This window comes from Carassius carassius, chromosome 31 (genome assembly GCF_963082965.1).
Source record: "Carassius carassius chromosome 31, fCarCar2.1, whole genome shotgun sequence".
NCBI classification, from domain to species: Eukaryota; Metazoa; Chordata; class Actinopteri; order Cypriniformes; family Cyprinidae; genus Carassius; species Carassius carassius.
In genome coordinates this window covers 18,092,741-18,117,340 of record NC_081785.1, presented here as the reverse complement: position 1 = coordinate 18,117,340, position 24,600 = coordinate 18,092,741, and the positions used below count along the sequence as shown (strand labels likewise).

The 24,600-nt window shown below is 37.7% G+C and overlaps 1 protein-coding gene across 1 annotated transcript; it reads left to right on the top strand.

Annotated features, from left to right (window-relative positions):
* The first annotated feature begins 5,502 nt into the window (after positions 1–5,502).
* Positions 5,503–24,376, top strand: LOC132111688 (dihydropyrimidinase-related protein 5-like). The gene is made up of 13 exons (XM_059519228.1): positions 5,503–5,652; positions 8,361–8,629; positions 13,145–13,303; positions 13,553–13,732; positions 14,053–14,121; positions 14,326–14,370; positions 15,151–15,226; positions 20,353–20,509; positions 20,588–20,729; positions 21,692–21,834; positions 21,950–22,157; positions 22,240–22,408; positions 23,800–24,376. Exons 2-13 carry the CDS (start codon positions 8,369–8,371, stop codon positions 23,883–23,885), a joined length of 1,695 nt encoding a protein of 564 aa, XP_059375211.1. The 5' UTR covers positions 5,503–5,652; positions 8,361–8,368; the 3' UTR covers positions 23,886–24,376.
* The last annotated feature ends 224 nt before the right edge of the window (positions 24,377–24,600 follow it).

Below are 24,600 nucleotides of genomic sequence, written 5' to 3'. Positions count from 1 at the left end.
GCGCGTGGCGGCCGCAGGAAGGATGGCGTCGGTCGATCAGCCTCCAACTGCGGCGTCCGTAAGCTATTCTCAGTCAGGTGCAAACTTTAAAGGTGCGGCTTCACAATGCTCTTCTACCTTTTAATAGCAGTTTTTTTGTGCTGTGTTACCAACAGTATCGAGCACTTTTGTATATGTATACTTCTTTATTTCTTTGATATATTTTTTTTATCTTTCTCCTCGATTCTTATGAATGGTTTTGTTGTTCTTGATGTTTTTTTGGGGGGGGGGGGGATTGGGGGTTTTTTAATGATGTGAATTTCTTGCCGTTATATAAGGTAATACTTTGTTGTGTACAGTAGGGCTGTGCCAATAGATGTGAACGATTGAGCTAGGATAGAATAAATCCGTCTGTCGTGCCGGTGGTGAAGGGGCCCAATTTGAATAGCACCCCTCTCGTGTTTCCATGTGCTACGGAGTCGCTTTATCATAACTCGCTTCGAGAAATAGTGTCTGCTCACGGTTCTTACTGCTATATAATCCCAAAGTGAGTGTGTTTGTGAAATATCTCTGTAGGAAAAGTAGTCGGATGGGGTTAACTACGTCTGGTCCCTAGCGTAGATCTGAAAACATTATTATGTTTGCCAATGGTGGATGTTGACCATGTCAATAATTTTAATTCTCACGCGAGCTACGTAGGCTAAATTTGTGAATCTGGTTAGAAACGGGCTCTAATGAAATCCTTATTAGGCTCTTTTTTTTTAAAGGCATTGCACTGCTTACATACCTTTACATTTATCATGTTCAGCAAAGTTTTTTTGCTTCTTATTTTCCCAGTTTCATTGATGCCCAGATTGTTTTCTTTTTGTACATTTTGTACATAGAATTTGTCTGTTGCTTTTTTTGAATGGCGTATGAGATGTACAAATGTAATTCTTTGCTAATATATATCATAGAATCAAAACAGCGCTCAAATCGCAAGAGGGGGGCAATTGACAAAATGGTAAGAGGCTAATTGACATAAGCTATAAAGCAGCAGGGTGTCTTTTGTAATTCATATTTATGTATGTCGAACAGAGGATAAAACTAAAGAATGAGTTCGCGAAGTGATTTTAACAGTCCCATCTTTACTGCACAGCCCTACATACAAAAGTGTGTTTCGATTTGCTTTTTAATTCTTTTTTAAGTACTAAGAGAGGGATTGTAGGAGTTTCCTAAGGTGCTAAAAATTTTATCTAATTGAGAAAAATATATTATTTGGAAAATAAATAAACTTGTCTTGATAATGACTGTTTTTTATGTTTTATTTTTTTGCTGAATGTTTCTTGTAGTATTGGAGAAGCACTATTATTTTACTCTCTCGTATAAAGATATTAACAAAGGCATTTTTACTTTGTACTTGAAAAAAAGTAATGATCAGTGATGAAAGATTCTTATATTGTTTTAGAATAGACATTGCTGTAGTTGGTGCTTATCTGTGGGATCATGTACTTATAATGGGAAATAATAAAAAAAATAATGTAATAAATTTTGCTGTTAACATGTACTTGCTTAATATCCTGGCAGAATTGCTTCTAAGTCCTACATTCCATGCCATATATCCAGCCCTCCATCTTCTTTTTTTGTATTTTTAATTTCTTCTCTGTTTTGATCCATTTAAGTTGCTTTATTTGAGTATATATATATATATATATATATATATATATATATATATATATATACACACACACACACACACACACACACACACACACACACACATTTGGCTGTAACAGCTTCTTGTTTGCTCTCCTAACAGGTTTTCTGTATTTCTCAGTGACACTGTTGATATTTGTGACCTCTGTTGTGTCATATAAACTTTTGCAATCAGCTCATACAGCAAATGTAGCAATCATTTGCCACCTCTCCCCCTTTCTTTCGTTATGTGCCCAGAACGAAGAAAAAAGGCTCCTTATGTACTTGTGCTGGAGAACACTTGAATAAATGTATTGTTTTTTTTCCTTCTTTTTTTGTGGAAAAGTTGTTTGTTTTCTTTGCAAGTATTTACCATAAAATTATATATTCATTAGATGATTAATTGTATATTATTATTAGTTAAATAACAATTAAAATTCTAAAAATGTGTACATTTTATCCAATATTTCAGTATAATATTCTGGAAGGAACACATACGATATATATATTATATATATATTATATAGTGTGTGTATGTGTATTTTTTTACACTGGATCGTCTCTGGGATGTTTCTATACTCCGCCTGGAGTTAAAGGCACAATATGTAATTTTTCTGCTTTAAAAATAGCAGATATCACTATATCTATGTTATATATTTATTTTTTGTTGTGTACTTACATTATCCCGACAGTTTCCACGAACTTTAAAATCCGGAGAAAATTATAGTTTAATTAGAAGACACGGCACGTTTCTTTATTTCCGTTTTGTCGCCCGATTATGGCGTCATATAAACTTTGACCCCTCTAGTTTATCTAACTTCCTGCGGAACCGCCAAATACAAGGTGAACAGAAGCAAAGACGAGACGAAGAAGAAAAAGTAGTAGCTAGCTTGGTCGCTAGTAGCTAGTAGTAGCTTGGTCGAGACTATTATATTTTATATTTATATTGTTTATATTCGTATTTATACCTCAATCAATAACTTAGTTATGGATCATGATTATGCTTTGCCTGCACGTTCTGTGAAGCGCAAACGTACGGGTGAAATAAATGACCTGAGAAGGTTTTGGGACGAAGAAGAAACGAGACACGGGTAAATATTGGAGTTGCATTTCCAAGATAGAGAGAGCTTCGTGACAAGCTGAAACTACAGAGAGATGCTTGCATTCTAATAAACAGGTATGCATCCATTCAGCTAACTATATCTATCCGTATATTTTGTGAAACGATGATGTCTTATGTAAAACGCAGACGGACTAGCTCTCCTGTAAAGTATAATGTAAATCTACATGTGTTCTATATCTAGCTGGATAAAGTAGCTTCAAATGCAGTTCACTATCTTGTTCGATATCATAGTATAAACGTAGCCTAATTATAATTATTAACGAAAGGCAACCGTGTTTTTTTTTTTTACATATATTACTACTGGCTAGATGGAATATTGATTTGATAGGGGTCTGATAATTCATATATCTCTCCGTTCGAAAATACGTGATTGTCAAAATACTAAGGCTGGTGACACACTGGCTGCGTGACGTCTCTGTTGCGTGCCAGAAGCGTGGCGCGCTGCTGCTGCTGCTGTAGGTGACATAGAGGGAGACCGTTGACAGACCAGGCTCTTGTCTTCATGACAACAATATCTATACTTCATGTTGAACATAAATATAAAGCCTACTGATAAAGGACACCGTCAACAGTATTGACGGCAAAATAGACTTATGTTTGACAGGTGCAATATTTGAAAATCGATAATTATTTATTTATTTTTTAAATTACATTTGTATCTGAATTTGTCAACCTATAGACTTTCAAACATCAAAATGTCATGAATTAATATGTATTTGTGTACAAAATTACATATAAACATATTTTCCTATTATATTTTGCCTGGAAACGCTTCCAACACGCGCGCGTGTCGCGTGAAAAATAGGCGTCGGTTCTATTTCTAGCATGCACACGTTTTCCGCGAGGCTCGAGCCGCGCCTGAGACACGCGTCTCACACAGGCAGTCTGCAAGCTCTAACCTATTAACATGGGAGCCGAATTAAAAACTGACACGCCACGCAGCTGAGACGCTTGCGCCACGCATCCAGTGTGTCGCCGGCCTCAGTTAAAATGAGTGAGGAATGTGGGGAGCGACAGAGCGCGTGTTCCAATGAACAACAACTCCCATGAGCCTACGCTCTTTCCCGACGTCATCAAAGTACGTCTCATGTTATTGTTTTGATTGAGTGACCCCTGGTGGCCAAAAATTCCATACTGCACGTTTAACCTCAGTTGATTGGACATGATTTGGAAAGGCACACACACCTGTCTAATTTAATAGCAGAAATAGATGTCAGAGCAAAAAACTAAGCCATGAGGTCAAAGGAATGGCCTGTAAAGCTGAGAGACAGGATTATGTTGAGTAAGATCTGGGAAAAACTACAGAAAATTGGCAAAAAAAAGCATTTGGTCTCCACAGTCCTTAATGGATGAAGTTTGAAACAATCAGGACTTAGATTTAGCCTCCTGAGCCAAACTGAGCAGTCGAAGGAGAAGGGCCTTGGTTAGAGAGGTGATCAAGACACTGATGGTCACTCTAGTTGAGCTCCATGATCTTATATGGAGAAGGACAAACATCACTGCCACACTCCACCAATCTGGCCTTGATGGCAAAGGGACCAAACAAAAGCTTCTCCTCAGTAAAGATACATGAATGATTGGAATTTACAAAAATACACCTAAATAACTCTCAGACTATAAAAAAATATATATTCTTTTGTCTGATGAACCTCAATTCCTTGTTCATGTCTGAGGTAAACCAAGGACCGCTTAACACCTGCATAATACCATCCCAGCGGTGAAGCATGGAGGCATGGGGTGTTTTTCAGCGGCAGGAACTGGGGAAGTGATCAGAGAAGACGGAAGGCTGAATGCAGCTAAATACAGAGATATCCTTAATGAAAACCTGGTTCAGAGCACTCAGAACCTCATACAGGGCTGACAATTCACCTTCAAACATGACAGTCACCCTACGCACACAACCAAGACAATGCAGGAGTAGCTTAGGGACGACTATGAGCTTCTTGAATGGCCAAGCCAGAGCTGGGACGTGGAACCAACTAGACATGTTTGGAGAAACCTATTAATGGCTGTCCACCGATGGTCCCCAGCCAACCTGACCGAGCTTGAGATGATCTAAAGAGAAGAATGGCAAATAAATAAATAAATGCATATGTGCAAAGCTCATTGCAAAAACGACCTGAGCATGTAATTGTTGCCAAAGTGCTTCAACTAAGTTTTGAGTTAAGGGTATGAAGAATTGTGCAATGTCTTTTTTTTTCTTCAGCGTCTACTTTTTAATAAATTTGCAAAGTTGTGATAAATCTGTTTTTTTGCTTTGGCCTTATGGTTATGTTAAACTGCTTTAAAGTACTTTAAAGCAGTTTAACATAATGCAACGTAACTAAATGTGAAAAAATATGAAGGGGTATGAAGACTTTCTATAGGCACACACACACACACAATTATGGTTTTATTCCGGAAATTACAAAAAACTGTATTTAAATAATGATATTTAGGCTATTATAAGCATAAGAATATGGACACAACTAGATTAAATAGATATTATACTTTTTATACCTATATTATACATAATTTATATTTGTAAATTTTATATTTATGTATATTTATACAAAAAAAACAATAATTGTATTTTAGTCTGGTTTGCACAGTTGCCATCCCCTATGAATCTGTGTGAATGGTACGTACCACTGACGACAGGACACGCCCATACTGCAATGCCATTGGCTGCTGATGAGTCCATTACTCATGGGTGTACTTGGTGTATGTCGCCTGTGATTGGTCAAAGGGCGGCTCTCACTGTCTGGATGCTGCAGCAAGGTTACCGGGCTGGACCAACCGTAGCATCTGCTGCCTGCCTGACCGTCTAACACGCTTTATTGTTCACCAGTGCTGAAAGTGAAGGAAAACCGCTTTTTAAGGACATAACAAAGGAAGTAAGTGCGCTATGTGTTGGTATTTTGCATTCAGTTGTAAGTTATTTTAAGAAACTTCTCACTGACTAGCACAGAGATATAATGCTTGGCTAAGAATCATGTAATTTTGTGGTAGTCTTGTGTCTCGTGCTTCCCTTGTGTCATTCCTAATGTGAGCTGGTAATTGTTTAACTATCAATTGAACGATATGTAATAATCGAGTCGATCAATGTGGATGTCGTATATCCACAAACTGCTCGAGCCCACCAGAAATAAACACGAGTAAACGCGAGCGCACGCCGGACAACTGATCTTTCCGTTACGAAGCCGTTGTAATATCATTAACGTTATACATTTTTAAAACCCAACGTTGGCATTTCATTATTCCTTGAGGCGTGTTGAATGTGTTTAGAGTAAGCTTGGTGTGACACCCTCGATATGCTCCAAGTCTACTTCAACACCATCATCAGCCTCTAAATGAAGCCTTGTGCATGCAATCTACATATCAGAAGACCTCACTGATGCACTGCATTTCACAAATGTGCATGCGTACATGGTCATAAAATACCTCTCGTAGTCATGTTTACACTTCACGTGACTGCATGCATGCTTTGCAAACTAGAAGTCTTTCTAGCATGAAAATTCTGAAATAATATAGGTTAATAAGGTATAATGTTAATATGAAATATGCTCAATGCCCTTCCTGTCATTTTGCTGCAGTGAACATAGCATAAAAAATTTAAATAATATAATGTATTCTAAAATAAATGTTAAAATATTTTACATTTAATTTGTGCAATGCAATACACCATTTAAATATGTTTTATACAACTTAAAATAATATTTTAAATAATTTTTATTACCTATATTGCACTCTTTGTATTTCTGTTCCATTTATTTTCCCCCTTACCACAATTAACATTTTAATATAATATAAAATAATTTTAATATTGTTTTAAATCATATTTATTGTGTAATACAGTATATAATTGTAAATATTATTTACACAATTTAAAATCATACATTTATATTCTGTTTATTTCACTGATTCGTTTTGCTCTAATAGTTCAAACTGCACTAAATGGCCTGTTCTGTTTTACTGAATAGATGTTGTTTCCACAAGACAGATCAGAAGTTTTCATGTACTTCATACTATCCAAAAGAGCGCCATGTGGATCTCATGGAATATGGCACGGTTCAAAACTGGGCCATTCTTGAGGAAGGCCTCCATGAGTCATCACAAAGAGCAAATGCTTCAATATTTTTTCTCTAGGCTGTGCTGTGAGGACAGGACAGATGCATCTCATGCACTGTACTGTTTCTTTTTATAGTAGGATGTATGAGACACACCCTTATTCTCCAGATCCATAGTAGCCCCTCCTTTCTCACACACACACACACTCGCCATTCACCATCAGGGGCTCAGAACAGGGTGTGGGGGAACCCTAGGCAGCGCCATACTTTACATACACACTTTCACTTGGGATTAGATCATAAGGAAGTGCACTGCTGCAAGGAATGTGCAGCAACAGCTGCTAGCCTACATATATTTCCTGCTAACAATCCCACATCTCTGCACATGCAACGCTGGAAAATCTGGGTCAGAATTGCTCTGATCATTTAATATGATTTACACACCCTGTTTCTGTAGTGTGTTGAGGTTTTGTTACATTACTGGGACATTTGCTGCAGTGCTGTTTTAAATTGCTTTCATGTGTCATGAATAATTAACATTTTCACATGTAATTACATGTTAAATGCTGGAGTCGAATGTGACTAATCATGCCAAGCTGACGATAATCACACATGTTGGTGTCTGTTTACCAGCTAAAGTCAGATTCTAGAATGGTGAAATGCTTTGAAAGCTGTTGATGTGAATGATTGAGCCAATTTGGATGTCAAGTAAGTTCCTGTGGCTCAAGTGGAAGAGTGTTGCGTTAGCAGCGCAAGGTTGTGGGTTCAATTCCCAGGGAACACAGGATGGGTAAAAACTGTTAGCCTGAATGCACTGTAAGTCGCTTTGGGTAAAAGCATCTGCTAAATGCATAAGTTTAATTTAATTTAAGTACAAAGTTGGTTTCCTTAGCCCAAATGTGGAAAAATGGTTTGATGCAAGCTCTCCGTTAAGATATGTGATATTATTCCAAAAGTATGGTATGTATATTTTTGCATAAACAGGGTTCCCACTTCCCATGGTCATTAACTAAATAAAAAATTATTAAATATGCTACTGTTATTTGGTAAAAAATACAGTAAAAACAGTAATGTTGTGAAATAGTATTGCAGTTTAAAATACCTGTGTTCTATTGAATATACTTTAAAATGTAATCTTCTTCTGTGATGGCCAAGCTTCAGTGTCACATGATCCTTCAGAAACCATTCTAATATATCTATTATACTGAATCGGTGCTCAAGGTTCATTTCTTATTATTATTATCAATGTTGAAAGCAATTGTCCTGCTTAATATTTTTGTGGAAACCATAATTATGTTTTTTAGGAATCTTTGCTGAATAGAAAGTTCAAAAGAACAACATTTATTTGAAATATGAATCTTTTGTAATAATGAAAAAAACCTTTACTGTCATTTTTAATCAATTTAATGAATCCTTGCTGAATAAAAGTACTAATTGCTAGTATATTAAAAATGACTCAATGAGTTATAAAGACCCTGTAGGGTTATATAATACACATCAACACATTGTCTTTTGATTTATTTTAATTTTTTTAGGTTGAACCATGTCTTCCAGCTCAGCAACGGTACGCATTCTGATAAAGGGAGGTAAAGTTGTGAACGATGACTTCACACAAGAAGCAGATGTGTACATCGAGAACGGCATTATCCAGCAAGTGGGCAAGGAGCTGATGATCCCAGGAGGGGCCAAAGTTATCGATGCGACCGGAAAGCTGGTGCTTCCAGGTGGCATAGACACCAGTGTTCACCTGAACGAGAGCTTCATGAACGCCAGCACCGCAGATGACTTCTACAGCGGCACGAAGGTATGAAAGCCAGCATGAACTCTCAATTGACTTACATGTTATTGGTCTTATTGAGAATTATTTATCAGTGCATGTTATCCCCCCCCCCCCCCAAAAAAAAAAAAAAAACATTTGTGTTGCTTCATCATCAAGAATCAAATTTTCAATCCCTTCCATTCAACAACATTGTCTTTTAAAAATCCATGCAATTCCCTGTGGATAAAATCAAGTCATTTCACTTGGAAACAGTGTTGGGTGTAACGCGTTACTGTGATTAAATTACTCATCCACTGTAAAAGTAAAGTAAGAGATTACTGTTCATTTTGAAGTCATTTAATTACAGTAAATTATAAGGTACTAATAACAGTTTTAAAATCAATATTGTACTTGAAATCTAAATGTATCTTCAAATGCAGCCTCTTTAACCCTTTGCACCAAAAATTATGCATTTACTTGCAGTTCTTTTCTGATAACAGAGAAAAGACCCTAAAATATTAATACTAAGACAGCAATCAAATCTGTAAAGGGTTTACTTTTATTTGTCTGCAGTAGGTTGCTGACCCCTGGCTTAGAGTATTATACTCTAAATCAGTTTTTCCAAAAATGTATTTTGATTTTGCATTATATGACTGTATGTTAAGCAATATGAGTTTTTTTTCTTATTTCAGAAAGCGTTTTTTTATACAGTGGAAGATCTAAACTAAAATGATGTGTGATGTAGCATCCATTTAATGTCACATTCATTTGTTCTTGTTTTATAAATAGTTCAAAAGCAGAGATGCACTCGCTTCAGCAGCCCTGCCTAAATAAATCCCATGGGTCACTTAGCAGACACTGAGATGCAAGAGTGAGCATTGCACACTCGCAGTCTGGTCCATCAACCGCAGGGCACGATTCACCCTCACAAATACATACACGCTCTTATTCCGAGAGTGCTGGGGGCTTTGAGATGACAAATAAAGTGTTGTTGTAGAGTTGCACTGTTATTGTTAGCCTTGGCAACACAACTGACATTCTCTTCCCCCCTCCTCCCCGCATAAGACTCGCCAAGCACAGAGACAAATGGAGATCAGATTCTGTTTCCATAGATACTGGAGCACTGCTGCAAAGACTGCTGCAAAAGCCTTCACTCGTGCCATTGTGCTGGAAGACAATGGTGCACAAATACACGCCCCTTCAGTAGGGGCAGCTGAGAGATGCTTTTAAAGAACCATTTTTGTGGTTGAATTATTGTTAATCATTGTTTCCTTGTACTGAAAATAGTTCTTCTAATTGTGTATTTTTCTGTAAAACATTATGATCAGACAGATATTGTGGGATATTAATGGAGTTGGCTAAGCCATTATGAGCAATTCTTATTATTATTGTATAATGTTATGGTGGATAACCAACACTGTCTTTACTAAAGACTTGAAATAGCAAAAAAAAAAGAACTCCTATAGCCTTATAGAACACCCTAACAACCATAAGAACACCTTTACATAGAACACATTTACATAGAAATGATCAGAACTTCCCAGCAGCCACCAGAACACATTAGTAATGCCTGTAATAGCCTAGAACAGTGGTTCCCAACCACATTCCTGGAGGTCCCCCAATACTGCACATTTTGCATCTCTCCTTTGTCTGACACACCCAATTCGGGTCTTGGAGTATCTACTAATGAGCTGATGATCTGAATCAGGTGTGTTTGATCAAGGTGACATGGAAAACATGCAGTGTTGGGGGGACTCCAGGAATGTGGTTGGGAACCACTGCCCTAGAAACTGCCAAAACATTTAAAAACAGCCTAAGAATTCCCTAGCAGCCACCAGATTACCCTAGCAATGACCTAGAAATGATCAGATCATCCAAGCAACCAGCAAAACACTTTAAAAACAGCCTTGTAATTCCCTTGCAACAATAAGATCACCCCTGCAAAGAACCTAGAAACAATCAGTATATCCTAACCAGAAGAACACCTTAAAAACAGCCAGCAACGATTCCAGCAGCCACCAGAAAACCCTAACATCGGCCTAGCAATGCCCTGTCAACTACCAGAAGACACTTACGATGCCCTAGGAATAATCACAGCAGCAACCAGAGCACCCTAGTAATGCCTGTAATGCCCTAAAACCTCCAAAACACATTAAAACAGCCCTGGAATTACAACCCGAATTCCGGAAAAGTTGGGACGTTTTTTAAATTTTAATAAAATGAAAACTAAAGGAATTTCAAATCACATGAGCCAATATTTTATACACAATAGAACATAGATAACGTAGCAAATGTTTAAACTGAGAAATTTTACACTTTTATCCACTTAATTAGCTCATTTAAAATTTAATGCCTGCTACAGGTCTCAAAAAAGTTGGCACGGGGGCAACAAATGGCTAAAAAAGCAAGCAGTTTTGAAAAGATTCAGCTGGGAGAACATCTAGTGATTAATTAAGTTAATTGATATCAGGTCTGTAACATGATTAGCTATAAAAGCTTTGTCTTAGAGAAGCAGTCTCTCAGAAGTAAAGATGGGCAGAGGCTCTCCAATCTGTGAAAGACTGCGTAAAAAAAATTGTGGAAAACTTTAAAAACAATGTTCCTCAACGTCAAATTGCAAAGGCTTTGCAAATCTCATCATCTACAGTGCATAACATCATCAAAAGATTCAGAGAAACTGGAGAAACTCTGTGCGTAAGGGGACAAGGCCGGAGACCTTTATTGGATGCCCGTGGTCTTCGGGCTCTCAGACGACACTGCATCACTCATCGGCATGATTGTGTCAATGACATTACTAAATGGGCCCAGGAATACTTTCAGAAACCACTGTCGGTAAACACAATCCGCCGTGCCATCAGCAGATGCCAACTAAAGCTCTATCATGCAAAAAGGAAGCCATATGTGAACATGGTCCAGAAGCGCCGTCGTGTCCTGTGGGCCAAGGCTCATTTAAAATGGACTATTTCAAAGTGGAATAGTGTTTTATGGTCAGACGAGTCCAAATTTGACATTCTTGTTGGAAATCACGGACGCCGTGTCCTCTGGGCTAAAGAGGAGGCAGACCTTCCAGCATGTTATCAGCGTTCAGTTCAAAAGCCATCTCTGATGGTATGGGGGTGCATAAGTGCATACGGTATGGGCAGCTTGCATGTTTTGGAAGGCTCTGTGAATGCTGAAAGGTATATAAAGGTTTTAGAGCAACATATGCTTCCCTCCAAACAACGTCTATTTCAGGGAAGGCCTTGTTTATTTCAGCAGGACAATGCAAAACCATATACTGCAGCTATAACAACAGCATGGCTTCGTCGTAGAAGAGTCCGGGTGCTAACCTGGCCTGCCTGCAGTCCAGATCTTTCACCTATAGAGAACATTTGGCGCATCATTAAACGAAAAATACGTCAAAGACGACCACGAACTCTTCAGCAGCTGGAAATCTATATAAGGCAAGAATGGGACCAAATTCCAACAGCAAAACTCCAGCAACTCATAGCCTCAATGCCCAGACGTCTTCAAACTGTTTTGAAAAGAAAAGGAGATGCTACACCATGGTAAACATGCCCCGTCCCAACTATTTTGAGACCTGTAGCAGAAATCAAAATTGAAATGAGCTCATTTTGTGCATAAAATTTTAAACTTTCTCAGTTTAAACATTTGCTATGTTATCTATGTTCCATTGTGAATAAAATATTGGCTCATGTGATTTGAAAGTCTTTTAGTTTTCATTTTATTAAAATTTAAAAAACGTCCCAACTTTTCCGGAATTCGGGTTGTAAAATAATTAGCAATAACCTAGAAATTAGCAAAAATCCTAGCAACCAGCAGAACAATTGCAATTCCGTAATAACAATCATAGCATATTGCCAACTACCATAACACCCTAGTAATGCCCATAATGCCCTAGAAACCATCTGAACACCTTATTGTAGCAATGATCAGAGCATCCTAGCAACCACCAGAACACCCTAGCAAGGAGCTAGAAATAACCAGTACATCCTGACCACAAGAACACCTCTAGTAATAATCAAAGCATCCCAGCAACCACCAGAACATTCCAGCAGCAACCAGAACACCCTAGTAATGAAAACCACCAGATTACCCTAACGATGACCTAGAAAATATCAGAGCATCCTGGAAACCACCCGAACAGCCTTGCAATTCCCTAGCAACAATCAGAGCATCACAACGATCACCAGAACGCTATAGTAATGGCTGTAATGAACAGCCAGAACACCCTAGAAACAAACACAACATCCTAACAACCTCTAGAACAGCCCAAAACAGCCTACAGTAGCAATCAATCACCAGATCACCTTAGCAATGACCTAGAAAAAAACATCCTAGCATCATCAAAGAAACCACCTTAGCAACCAGCAGAACACCATAAATCAGCCTATAATTTCTTTAGCAACCACCAGCACACACTAGCAACACTGAGAGCACCCTAGCAACCACCAAAACACCACAGCAATGACCTAACAACCATCATAATAATGAACAGAATAATAATGATGATGCTGTATGGATCCCGCAGCAGTCGGTCTGTTGTTTGTGTACTTTCAGGCTGCTCTGGCTGGAGGCACCACTATGGTGATTGGTCATGTGCTGCCAGAAAAGAACGAATCATTGCTGGACGCTTATGAAAAGTGCCGCTCTCACGCTGATGCCAAGGCCTGCTGTGACTATGCTCTTCATGTGGGAGTGACCTGGTGGGGACCAACGGTATGAAGTCTATGTTTGCAGAGTATGTCAACTTCCTATAATTACAGGAACAGGAAAAACGTGCTGAAAATGTTTTGTTTAATTTACAGTTCTGCTATAACGCAGAGCTGCTTTACAGCATAATCTTAACTGTCTCCATAGTTGTAATTGATTTGCTATTGCTATTTTTGCTGTTTGTTATTAATGCTTATCATTGCTGTGACAATATGTATTGTATAAAGCACTATAAAGGTGACTTGACCATCACAGGTTAGGGCTCAAATGGAGACACTGGTGCGGGAAAGAGGGGTGAACTCCTTCCAGATGTTCATGGCATATAAGGACATGTACATGCTGAGGGACAGCGAGCTGTTTCAGGCCCTGCAGAACTGTAAGGACATCGGTGCTGTGGCCCGCGTCCATGCGGAGAATGGAGAACTGGTTGCGGAGGTATAAATCAGGGAACTGGTGCAAAACCATAATGAACAAGTTTTCCTCAAACCTCGTGAGTTGTATACAGGCAGCAGCTTCACACATTACAAGTAGCACTATTCACTTTAATCAGTAATTATTGGTGTTATGTGAAATTACCTAGTGTATTTGATGCTGCCTTTATTTTGGCCAAAATTATGAGTAATGCTGGCATAATGCTGTGATAGTGACTTAAAATGCTGTCTAGGTAGGATCCTGTCTTCCTGCACAGTTTATTTATAGGTTATATTCATAGTTAATTTATCATGTTATGGCATGTTTTTATTTATCCACACTAGGGTGCCAAAGAAGCGCTGGATCTGGGTATTAGTGGACCAGAGGGCATTGAGATAAGCAGACCTGAGGAGGTAAAGTAATCATTCAAATCCTGTGATTTGTGTGACCATAAAAGATATTAGTCACATTGACACTCTCTGCAGCTCCTAGTCTTTCCTGTCTCCATATTGCATTTCCATAGATTATTAATACTCTTAGGCGTCTGTTCACCATTAGTTTTCACTGGTGACATTTGTGTTTTCTCACTTACTTCCATGGGAATTTTCCATGTGCAGCTGGAAGCAGAGGCCATCCACCGGGCCATTACCATCGCTAACAGAGTGAGTATGATGTACAGGAGTGAACTGTTTAGCAATAAATCCTTTAAGAAATGTATCATAGATTCCTCAAAAATATTAACCAGCACAAAGTTTATTTTACAATGATGATAAAAAGCATATTTAGCATATTAGGATGATTTCATGTGACACTGAAGACTGGAGTAATGCTGCTGAAAATTCAGATTTGCATCACAGGAATAAATCATTTTTTAAAACAGAAAACAGTTATTTTAAGTCTATTTAAATATTTCACAATATTACTGTTTTCACTGTATTTTTGAACAAATAAATGCAGCCTTAGCATAAGAGACTTCTTACAAAAACATTAAAAAAATCTTTATTATTAAATCTTTTTACGCTGAAAATATGCTGATTAGTCATGCTGCTTAGTATTTTTGTGGAAACTATGATAGTTCAGATTCTTCAAAAGAACAGCATTTGTTTAAAATATACGTTTTTGCAACATCATAAATGTCATGACTGTCACTTTTGATCAATTTAATGCGTCTTTGCTGAAAATGAGTATTCATTTATTTAAACTTTTAAACAAAAGTGTACTTTGAGTCACTTTGACTCATTTTGCAGCTGAAGCAAATGTACATACTGTATTTTGCACATGCAGTATAAACAGAATCAAGATAGCTGCATGATTGACATGATGAGCCAGCGTTATTATGTGACGAATGACAGTTTTGAAACAAACATATGAGTTACCGATTAATTGCTTTTAAGAACTTTAAATGTGATCAGAATCAATGTCTTCTGCTTTTTGTCTCTCAGGCCCACTGTCCTATATATCTTGTGAATGTGTCCAGCATGTCAGCAGGGGATGTTTTAGCATCTGCTAAAATGCAGGGTAAGAGCCAGGCAATGACACTCAAAGGACAATTCACAGTCGCAGCATTTTAATTTAGTATATTTGACCCTGGATCACAAAACCAGTCTTAAGTCGCTGGGGTATATTTTTAGCAACAGCCAAAAAAACATTGTATTGGTCAAAATGATCAATTTTTCTTATATGTCAAAAATCTTTAGGATATTAGGTAAAGATCATGTTCCATGAAGATATTTTGTAAATTTCCTACCGTAAATATTTCAAAACTTAGTTTTTGATTAGTAATATGCATTGTTAAGAATTCATTTAGACAATTTTAAAGGCCATTTTCTAATTTTTTTTTTGCACTTTGGGACAGTGTTTTCTCTACTTCCTGTTGGCCTTCTGTAGCAAATTGTAGCTCCGTGTAGCTGTTTTTATTTTATTTTTTTCTCTAGAATCTTTATCTTACTATCACTCTCTGTTTTTTAAAGTGGTAAAATATAACTTAATTCACACCATATTTCTGATATTATCGATCAATCTTATCAGATTAACTTTGATCGTTCACTTTTATTTTATTTCCGTGAGTGCAGTACACCTGCAAAGCGTTAAGTGAAAAAGTGAAAAGTGAAGTGAAAGTGAAGTGACATTCAGCCAAGTACGGTGACCCATACTCAGAATTTGTGCTCTGCATTTAACCCATCCGAAATGCACACACACAGAGCAGTGAACACACACACACACTGTGAGCACACACCCGGAGCAGTGGGCAGCCATTTATGCTGCGGCGCCCGGGGAGCAGTTTGGGGTTCGATGCCTTGCTCAAGGGCACCTAAGTCGTGGTATTGAAGGTGGAGAGAGAACTGTACATGCACTCCCCCCACCCACAATTCCTGCCGGCCCGGGACTCGAACTCACAACCTTTCGCTTGGGAGTCCGACTCTCTAACCATTAGGCCACGACTTCCCACTTCCCACGACTTAGCACTCGTTAGCTTGTCATTAGCGTCTTCATTCGAACCTATCGCTGTTTTCTTTTCTCCTCTCCCTCGCTCCAGTTTTTCACAAGTTCATCAAACAACCGCAGTAAGAATTTTCATCAAGCACGGTGAGTAATGGCTTCTCCTATCATTGTTTCTTGCACCTCTTGCCACATGTACAGTTTATCTATCTCTGTCGCTGATGAGGGATTCACATGTGATAAATGCAGGGAAATAGTTAGGCTGACAGAGAAGATTTCAGAATTAGAGACACGCATCCAAACTTTAATTGAGGACAGTAAAAATGTTAGGGCTCTAGATACGGCTTTGGATGCGTCTAGCTCAGGGATTCCTGTACATTGTTCGGTTCCGGAAACAGAGCCCCAGCAGCAGGGCAACTGGGTGACGGTGAGGCAGCGTAGTCGTGGGTCAAAACACCGCTCTTCTGTTCCGATCAAAACATTAAACAGGTTCTCCCCACTCAGTGATGCACCCACTGAGAAACCTGATGAAAGTGCTCTAGTTATTGGTGATTCTATTGTACGGAACGTGAATATAGAGACACCAGCCACCATAGTCAAATGTTTACCGGGAGCCAGAGCGCCTGACATCTTGGCAAATTTAAAAGTGCTGGCTAATGCTAAACGTAAATACAGTAAGATTGTTATTCATGCCGGCGCTAATGATGTTCGACTTCGCCAGTCGGAGATCACTAAAAATAACATTAAAGAGGTGTGTGAACTTGCAAGCACGATGTCAGACACTGTAATATGCTCTGGTCCCCTCCCTGCTTACCGTGGTGATGAGATGCATAACAGATTGTCATCACTCAATGGCTGGATGTCTAAGTGGTGCCCACAGAATAACATAGGTTATTTGGAATTATACATGGAATTGATGTTGATGGTGTTGAAATTATTCAGCCAAGTGATGATATCTCAGATCATTATTTAGTTCTTTGCAAAATTCATATAGCCAAAATTGTAAATTCTACTTCTTGTTACAACTATGGAAGAACCATTACTTCTAACACAAAAGACTGCTTTTTAAGTTATCTTCCTGATGTATCCAAATTCCTTAGCATATCCAAAACCTCAGAACAACTTGATGATGTAACAGAAGCTATGGACTCTCTCTTTTCTAGCACTTTAAATAAAGTTGCTCCTTTACGCTTAAGGAAGGTTAAGGAAAACAGTTTGACACCATGGTATAATGAGCATACTCGCACCCTAAAGAGAGCAGCCCGAAAAATGGAGCGCAGCTGGAGGAAAACAAAACTAGAGGTATTTCGTATTGCTTGGCAGGAAAGTAACATATCCTACAGAAAAGCATTAAAAACTGCTAGATCCGATTACTTTTCTTCTCTTTTAGAAGAAAACAAACATAACCCCAGGTATTTATTCAATACAGTGGCTAAATTAACGAAAAATAAAGCCTCAACAAGTGTTGACATTTCCCAACACCACAGCAGTAATGACTTTATGAACTACTTTACTTCTAAAATCGATACTATTAGAGATAAAATTGCAACCATTCAGCCGTCAGCTACAGTATCACATCAGACAGTGCACTATAGACCCCCTGAGGAACAGTTCCACTCATTCTCTACCATAGGAGAGGAAGAATTGTATAAACTTGTTAAATCATCTAAACCAACAACATGTATGTTAGACCCTATACCATCTAAGCTCCTGAAAGAGGTGCTTCCAGAAGTCATAGATCCTCTTCTGACTATTATTAATTCCTCATTGTCATTAGGACATGTCCCCAAAACCTTCAGACTGACTGTTATTAAGCCTCTCATCAAAAAACCACAACTTGACCCCAAAGAACTAGTTAATTATAGACCAATCTCGAATCTCCCTTTTCTGTCCAAGATACTAGAAAAGGTGGTATCCACACAATTATATTCCTTCTTAGAGAAAAATGGTATATGTGAGGATTTCCAGTCAGGATTTAGACCGTATCATAGTACTGAGACTGCTCTTCTTAGAGTTACAAATGATCTGCTCTTATCATCTGATCGTGGGTGTATCTCTCTATTAGTTTTATTGGTTTTATTGGATCTTAGTGCTGCGTTTGACACAATTGACCACAACATTCTTTTGCATAGACTTGAATACTTTGTTGGCATCAGTGGAAGTGCATTAGCATGGTTTAAATCGTACTTATATGACCGCCATCAGTTCGTAGCAGTGAATGAAGATGTATCCTATCGATCACAAGTGCAGTATGGAGTACCTCAAGGCTCAGTACTAGGGCCGCTACTCTTCACGCTTTATATGTTACCCTTGGGAGATATCATCAGGAAACATGGTGTTAGCTTTCACTGTTATGCTGATGATACTCAGCTCTATATTTCTTCGCAGCCCGGTGAAACACACCAATTTGAAAAACTAATGGATTGCATAGTCGATATAAAAAACTGGATGACGAGTAATTTCTTACTGCTAAATTCTGAAAAAACAGAGGTGTTAATTATAGGACCTAAAAACTCTGCTTGTAATAACCTAGAACACTGTCTAAGACTTGATGGTTGCTCTGTCAATTCTTCGTCATCAGTTAGGAACCTAGGTGTGCTACTTGATCGCAATCTTTCCTTAGAAAGCCACGTTTCTAGCATTTTTAAACTGCATTTTTCCATCTTAAAAATATATCTAAATTACGGCCTATGCTCTCAATTTCAAATGCAGAAATGTTAATCCATGCATTTATGACCTCAAGGTTATATTATTGTAATGCTTTATTGGGTGGTTGTTCTGCACGCTTAGTAAACAAACTACAGCTAGTCCAAAATGCAGCAGCAAGAGTTCTTACTAGAACCAGGAAGTATGACCATATTAGCCCGGTCCTGTCAACACTGCACTGGCTCCCTATCAAGCATCGCATAGATTTTAAAATATTGCTTATTACTTATAAAGCCCTGAATGGTTTAGCACCTCAGTATTTGAATGAGCTCCTTTTACATTATAATCCTCTACGTCCGCTACGTTCTCAAAACTCAGGCAATTTGATAATACCTAGAATATCAAAATCAACTGCAGGTGGCAGATCCTTTTCCTATTTGGCGCCCAAACTCTGGAATAACCTACCTAACATTGTTCGGGAGGCAGACACACTCTTGCAGTTTAAATCTAGATTAAAGACCCATCTCTTTAACCTGGCATACACATAACATACTAATATGCTTTTATTATCCAAATCCGTTAAAGGATTTTTAGGCTGCATTAATTAGGTAAACCGGAACCGGAAACACTTCCCATAACAACCTATGTACTTGCTACATCATTAGAAGAATGGCATCTACGCTAATATTTGTCTGTTTCTCTCTTGTTCCGAGGTCACCGTGGCCACCAGATCCAGTCTGTGTCCAGATCAGAGGGTCACTGCAGTCACCCGGATCCAGTACGTATCCAGACCAGATGGTGGATCAGCACCTAGAAAGGACCTCTACATCCCTGAAAGACAGCGGAGACCAGGACAACTAGAGCCCCAGATACAGATCCCCTGTAAAGACCTTGTCTCAGAGGAGCACCAGGACAAGACCACAGGAAACAGATGATTCTTCTGCACAATCTGACTTTGCTGCAGCCTGGAATTGAACTACTGGTTTCGTCTGGTCAGAGGAGAACTGGCCCCCCAACTGAGCCTGGTTTCTCCCAAGGTTTTTTACTCCATTCTGTCACCGATGGAGTTTCGGTTCCTTGCCGCTGTCGCCTCTGGCTTGCTTAGTTGGGGACACTTCATCTACAGCGATATCGTTGACTTGATTGCAAATAAATGCACAGACACTATTTAACTGAACAGAGACGACATCACTGAATCCAATGATGAACTGCCTTTAACTATCATTTTTGCATTATTGACACTGTTTTCCTAATGAATGTTGTTCAGTTGCTTTGACGCAATGTATTTTGTTTAAAGCGCTATATAAATAAAGGTGACATTGACATTGACATTGACACTTGTTGCAATAGTTGTATCTCGAGCCAAATATTGTCCGATCCTAATAAACCATACATCAATGGAAAGCTTATTTATTCAGCTTTCAGATTATGTATAAATCTCAATAAAAAAAATGACACTTAAGACTGGTTTTGTGGTCCAGGGTCACATAAGACACCTGAATATTTACCAGTAAATGAGATAATGTGACTCTGAATACTGAAGCGTGATTGGTTGACAGGGAAAGTGGTGCATGGAGAGACCACCACAGCTCATGCTGTCTTAAACGGGCTGCAGTACTACCACCAGGACTGGGCCCACGCAGCTGCTTTCGTCACTGTGCCACCACTCAGACTTGACCCCAACACACCCAATTACCTGCTCAGCCTTCTGGGAAAGTAAGTGGATTCACCATGTAGTCGTTTCATTTAATCAGATACCTGTATAGTCACATAAAGGTATTTTCACTGATGTAGTGACACTCTGAACGTCGTGACATCGGACCACCGACCCTTCACCACTAAACAGAAGGCAGTGGGTAAAGATGACTTCACGAAAATCCCTCACGGTGTTCCCGGGGTGCAGGACCGCATGAGCGTCATTTGGGAGCGAGGAGTGGTATGTTTCAGTTAATCACAGAAGCCACACTGATGGCTAGAATCATCACAGTATCTATGTTTGTATAGCCAGCGCTTGTGAAAGTTGATATTTTATACAACTTTTGATTCATGCTTGAATGAATACTTCGAAAATAAAGACATGATGTACCATTTTTGTAATATTTTTTAGAATACTCATTTTTATAATACTTCATAAAACATTGACAGGAAAGTATGGATCATATGCAAATTTTCAAAACAGTTTTGAATTCAGCGAATTCAGTGGATGAAAGTCATGATAATCATTAATACTTGCAGTTAGTATGCTGAAAGTGTAACTTCAGAATATTATATGTGCTTGGATGGATCCAAAAAGTACCAATAATGAATATCAATATGAATTATTTTTAGTTTGAGGTCTGTAAGGTTTTTTTTAAAGTTTATGCTCACCAGTTATTTGGATTCCTTTATTTAATCAAAAATACTGTGCAAACAACTGGAATATTTAAATAACTATTTTATATGTTAATATTGAAAAAATATATATATGTTTTTTATTCCTTTAGTCTTCAGTGTCAAACCTAAAACAGTTGTGCTGCTTAATTTGTTTTTTGAAACTGTGCTGCATTTTTTTTTTCAGGATTCTTTGATGAATAGAAGGTTCAAAAGAACAGCATTGATTTGAATATTTATTTTGTAACAATTGTCTTTATTGTCACTTTTGATCAATTTAATGTATCCTTGCAGAATAAAATAATTTTTAAAATCTTAAAAAAAAACATTCTGTCCCCAAACCTTTGAATGGTAGTGTATATAAATAATATATAATAAGTTATAAACTATATAACAATATTGTTTTAATATTAATATAACATTCATATCATATACAGTTATGTTGCCAAAGACCAAAAAAGTAATAATCATGGAGAGGACAGGAGATGACAGATGCAAGAAAAAAATCTTATCTGTCTTTCTTAATAGGTTGGAGGCAAGATGGATGAGAATCGGTTTGTTGCTGTCACAAGCTCCAATGCTGCAAAGATCTACAACCTTTACCCGAGGAAGGGCAGGATCATCCCTGGAGCCGATGCTGATGTGGTCGTCTGGGATCCAGAATCAACAAGGTATCCAAAATAATGATAAGTGAATTCTAATCAGCTGAGAATTAAAAAAATATATTTCATATACCAAGTATTGCAAAATGAAATGAATTGTTTTTGCATGGTTTTGTGTCTGCAGGACCATCTCTGTGTCCACTCAATGGCAGGGTGGTGATGTAAATCTGTACGAGAACCTACGCTGTCACGGCGTCCCGTTGGTAACCGTCAGCCGTGGCCGCGTGGTCTATGAAAATGGCATCTTCACCTGTGCTGAGGGCTCAGGAAAGTTCTACCCTCTCCGAACCTTCCCAGACTACCTGTACAAGAAAATGGTCCAGAGGGAGAAGGTACTCTCACTCTGTTATATCATGTTTCTTTGACTGCGTATCGCAGTGCCTCCACTGTTTGTTTGTGACCTTCTTCTCTCAGTGTCAAGCAGTCAAGGGGGTGGAGCGTGCGCCCTACAACGGAGACGTAGCTGCAGTGCAGAATTCAGGGAAGAAGGATGTGGGCCCTTCAGATGGGGACATGAACCCACGACCCTGCACGCGCCACGGGGGAATGAGAGACCTACATGAGTCCAGCTTTAGTTTGTCTGGTACAGTAGTCTGCATTCAATCAAACTGAAGAAATTGTGCGGTTCATACTTGATATTCAAATAAAATTAAATAAATGTATGTATAATTTGCATAAAGGAAATATTTGCATATAAGAAAGTGAAGCAGTAAAAAAAAATTTTTCACTGGCATTTTCTTTGAATTTCGTATTTTGTGATACAAAGAAAGTGAAATTCTCATTCTTTATGGACACAATGTTTATTTAATTACAGCTTATATTATGTTTTGATTAATTTTCTACAATTACATAGATATGTTTTGATTAAGAATTCAGTAAAAGAAATAATAAAATAATTACTTACTTTATAATTGCACCTTACAGACAGAAATTAGAATATCAATGTGATGTATGAGTATGTAAAACTGTGTAAATCATATTTAATTATGTTAATTCTATTTACTGGGAAAAAAACTATAAGTAGATTTACTTAATTTTTATTTTGCAAGTTTTTGCACACATACATTTTAAGTTAAATTTAAGTATTGAAATAAGTAAAATCTACTTAACTAAGTTAAGTAAATTTAGCAAAGGAATTGAGTAAATTTAACATGGCCAGTTAGAGTTTAAAGAATAATATCAGTTTATTTTGTTAAAATACACAATACTTAAGAACATTACCCTCAGTTACAGTTTATATAATTTACTCAAACGAGGTAGCACTGGAAAACAACCATGCTATTAAAGCATGTGGTTCATTTGCATACATGTAAGTAAGCAAGTAGACAGCTTATTATCCTTTAAAATGAACTCCAGATTCATTGTCAGACAAGATGCGCATTCAATATCGCATGCAATTTATCGTGCAGCCCTACTCCAGATATCACAAAACAGTAAGTTACTAAACCTAATGACAAAATCAACCATAAAACAGTGTAAATACAACTCGAAAACAGTGAAAATTTTAATCTATTTAATAATTCATGCCCCAGTGGATGATGGGAAAAATGGGATCATAACTTTGATATTTACTTAAAGAATCCTTGTAAACATACCAAGCAATTCCAAGTAAAATATGCTTATAATTTCAAACTTTAATTTCTAAAAGCTTAAATTGAGTAGTAATATCCTTTACTTTTTAAAATCTTTCCTGAACTTAATGTAGAAATTACATTTGTTTTTACGTAGTATTTAGTTCACCACAAAATCATTTCTATCAGTGTATTTAAAAATAACATATGAAGGTATTAATGTGAATGTGAAATAAATTACAGACATATATATATATATATATATATATATATATATATATATATATTCATACTGTCTAGATAGATAGATAATATAAACATATATGAATTTCTAAACTTTAGAAATATATTTAATTACAATTCCAGTAGCCCGTGTAGCTCAGCAATCTTTATTTTTTGATAGGTGCCCAAATTGATGATAATGTTCCGAAGAGGGCTTCCGCGCGGATCCTAGCGCCACCTGGTGGTCGTTCTAGTGGAATCTGGTAACATTTCGGAGTCTGAAACTACAGGAAACACCTACATTTCTGATCAAAATGATTTCACTTGAATCACTTGCAAGATAACACCTGTGGGTTTCTTTTAATTTTTCTATATGTGTGTGTGAATGAGGGAAAAAATATATATATTTGTGCGGAAACTGGAAAACAAGGTATATGTTGGAAATACTTGTAGGAGATTGAGGAGGAATCCAGAGTGTTACAGGGTGTTTTGTTCTTCATATTCAGTCACATGAAATTAGTGAAAGTTGTGTTGAAATGCAAATGCAACACTGTTGTAGTGCTAAATAAATGACAGACCCTTTTACTAATTGTTTTTGTTAGCACATTAACAACAGTATGTTTTATGCAAGCTGCCGTTTAAATGATTTTAAAGATAGTGACTGGAGACTTATTTAAGAGTGGGAATGTTACTAGTTTGTGTATTTGGTCATGGCTTGAAAATGTGAACCATTGTAAAGTTATTTAATATGTTTTAATGACTTACCTCAGTGTTACTTACATTAGCACTCTGCCTCTCTACACTTACATCTCTTACAGCGACCAGTTGACAACACTTTCTGACAGCAGGTATGAACCAATTTTTGCTTTGCATTGAGGTGTTAATATTGATATCTTATTTTTGACACTCATTATTCAAAGACAATAGAAGCTATTTGTTTCTCTGTCATATTTCTAGTTTTAGTTCATGACACAGGTCACTA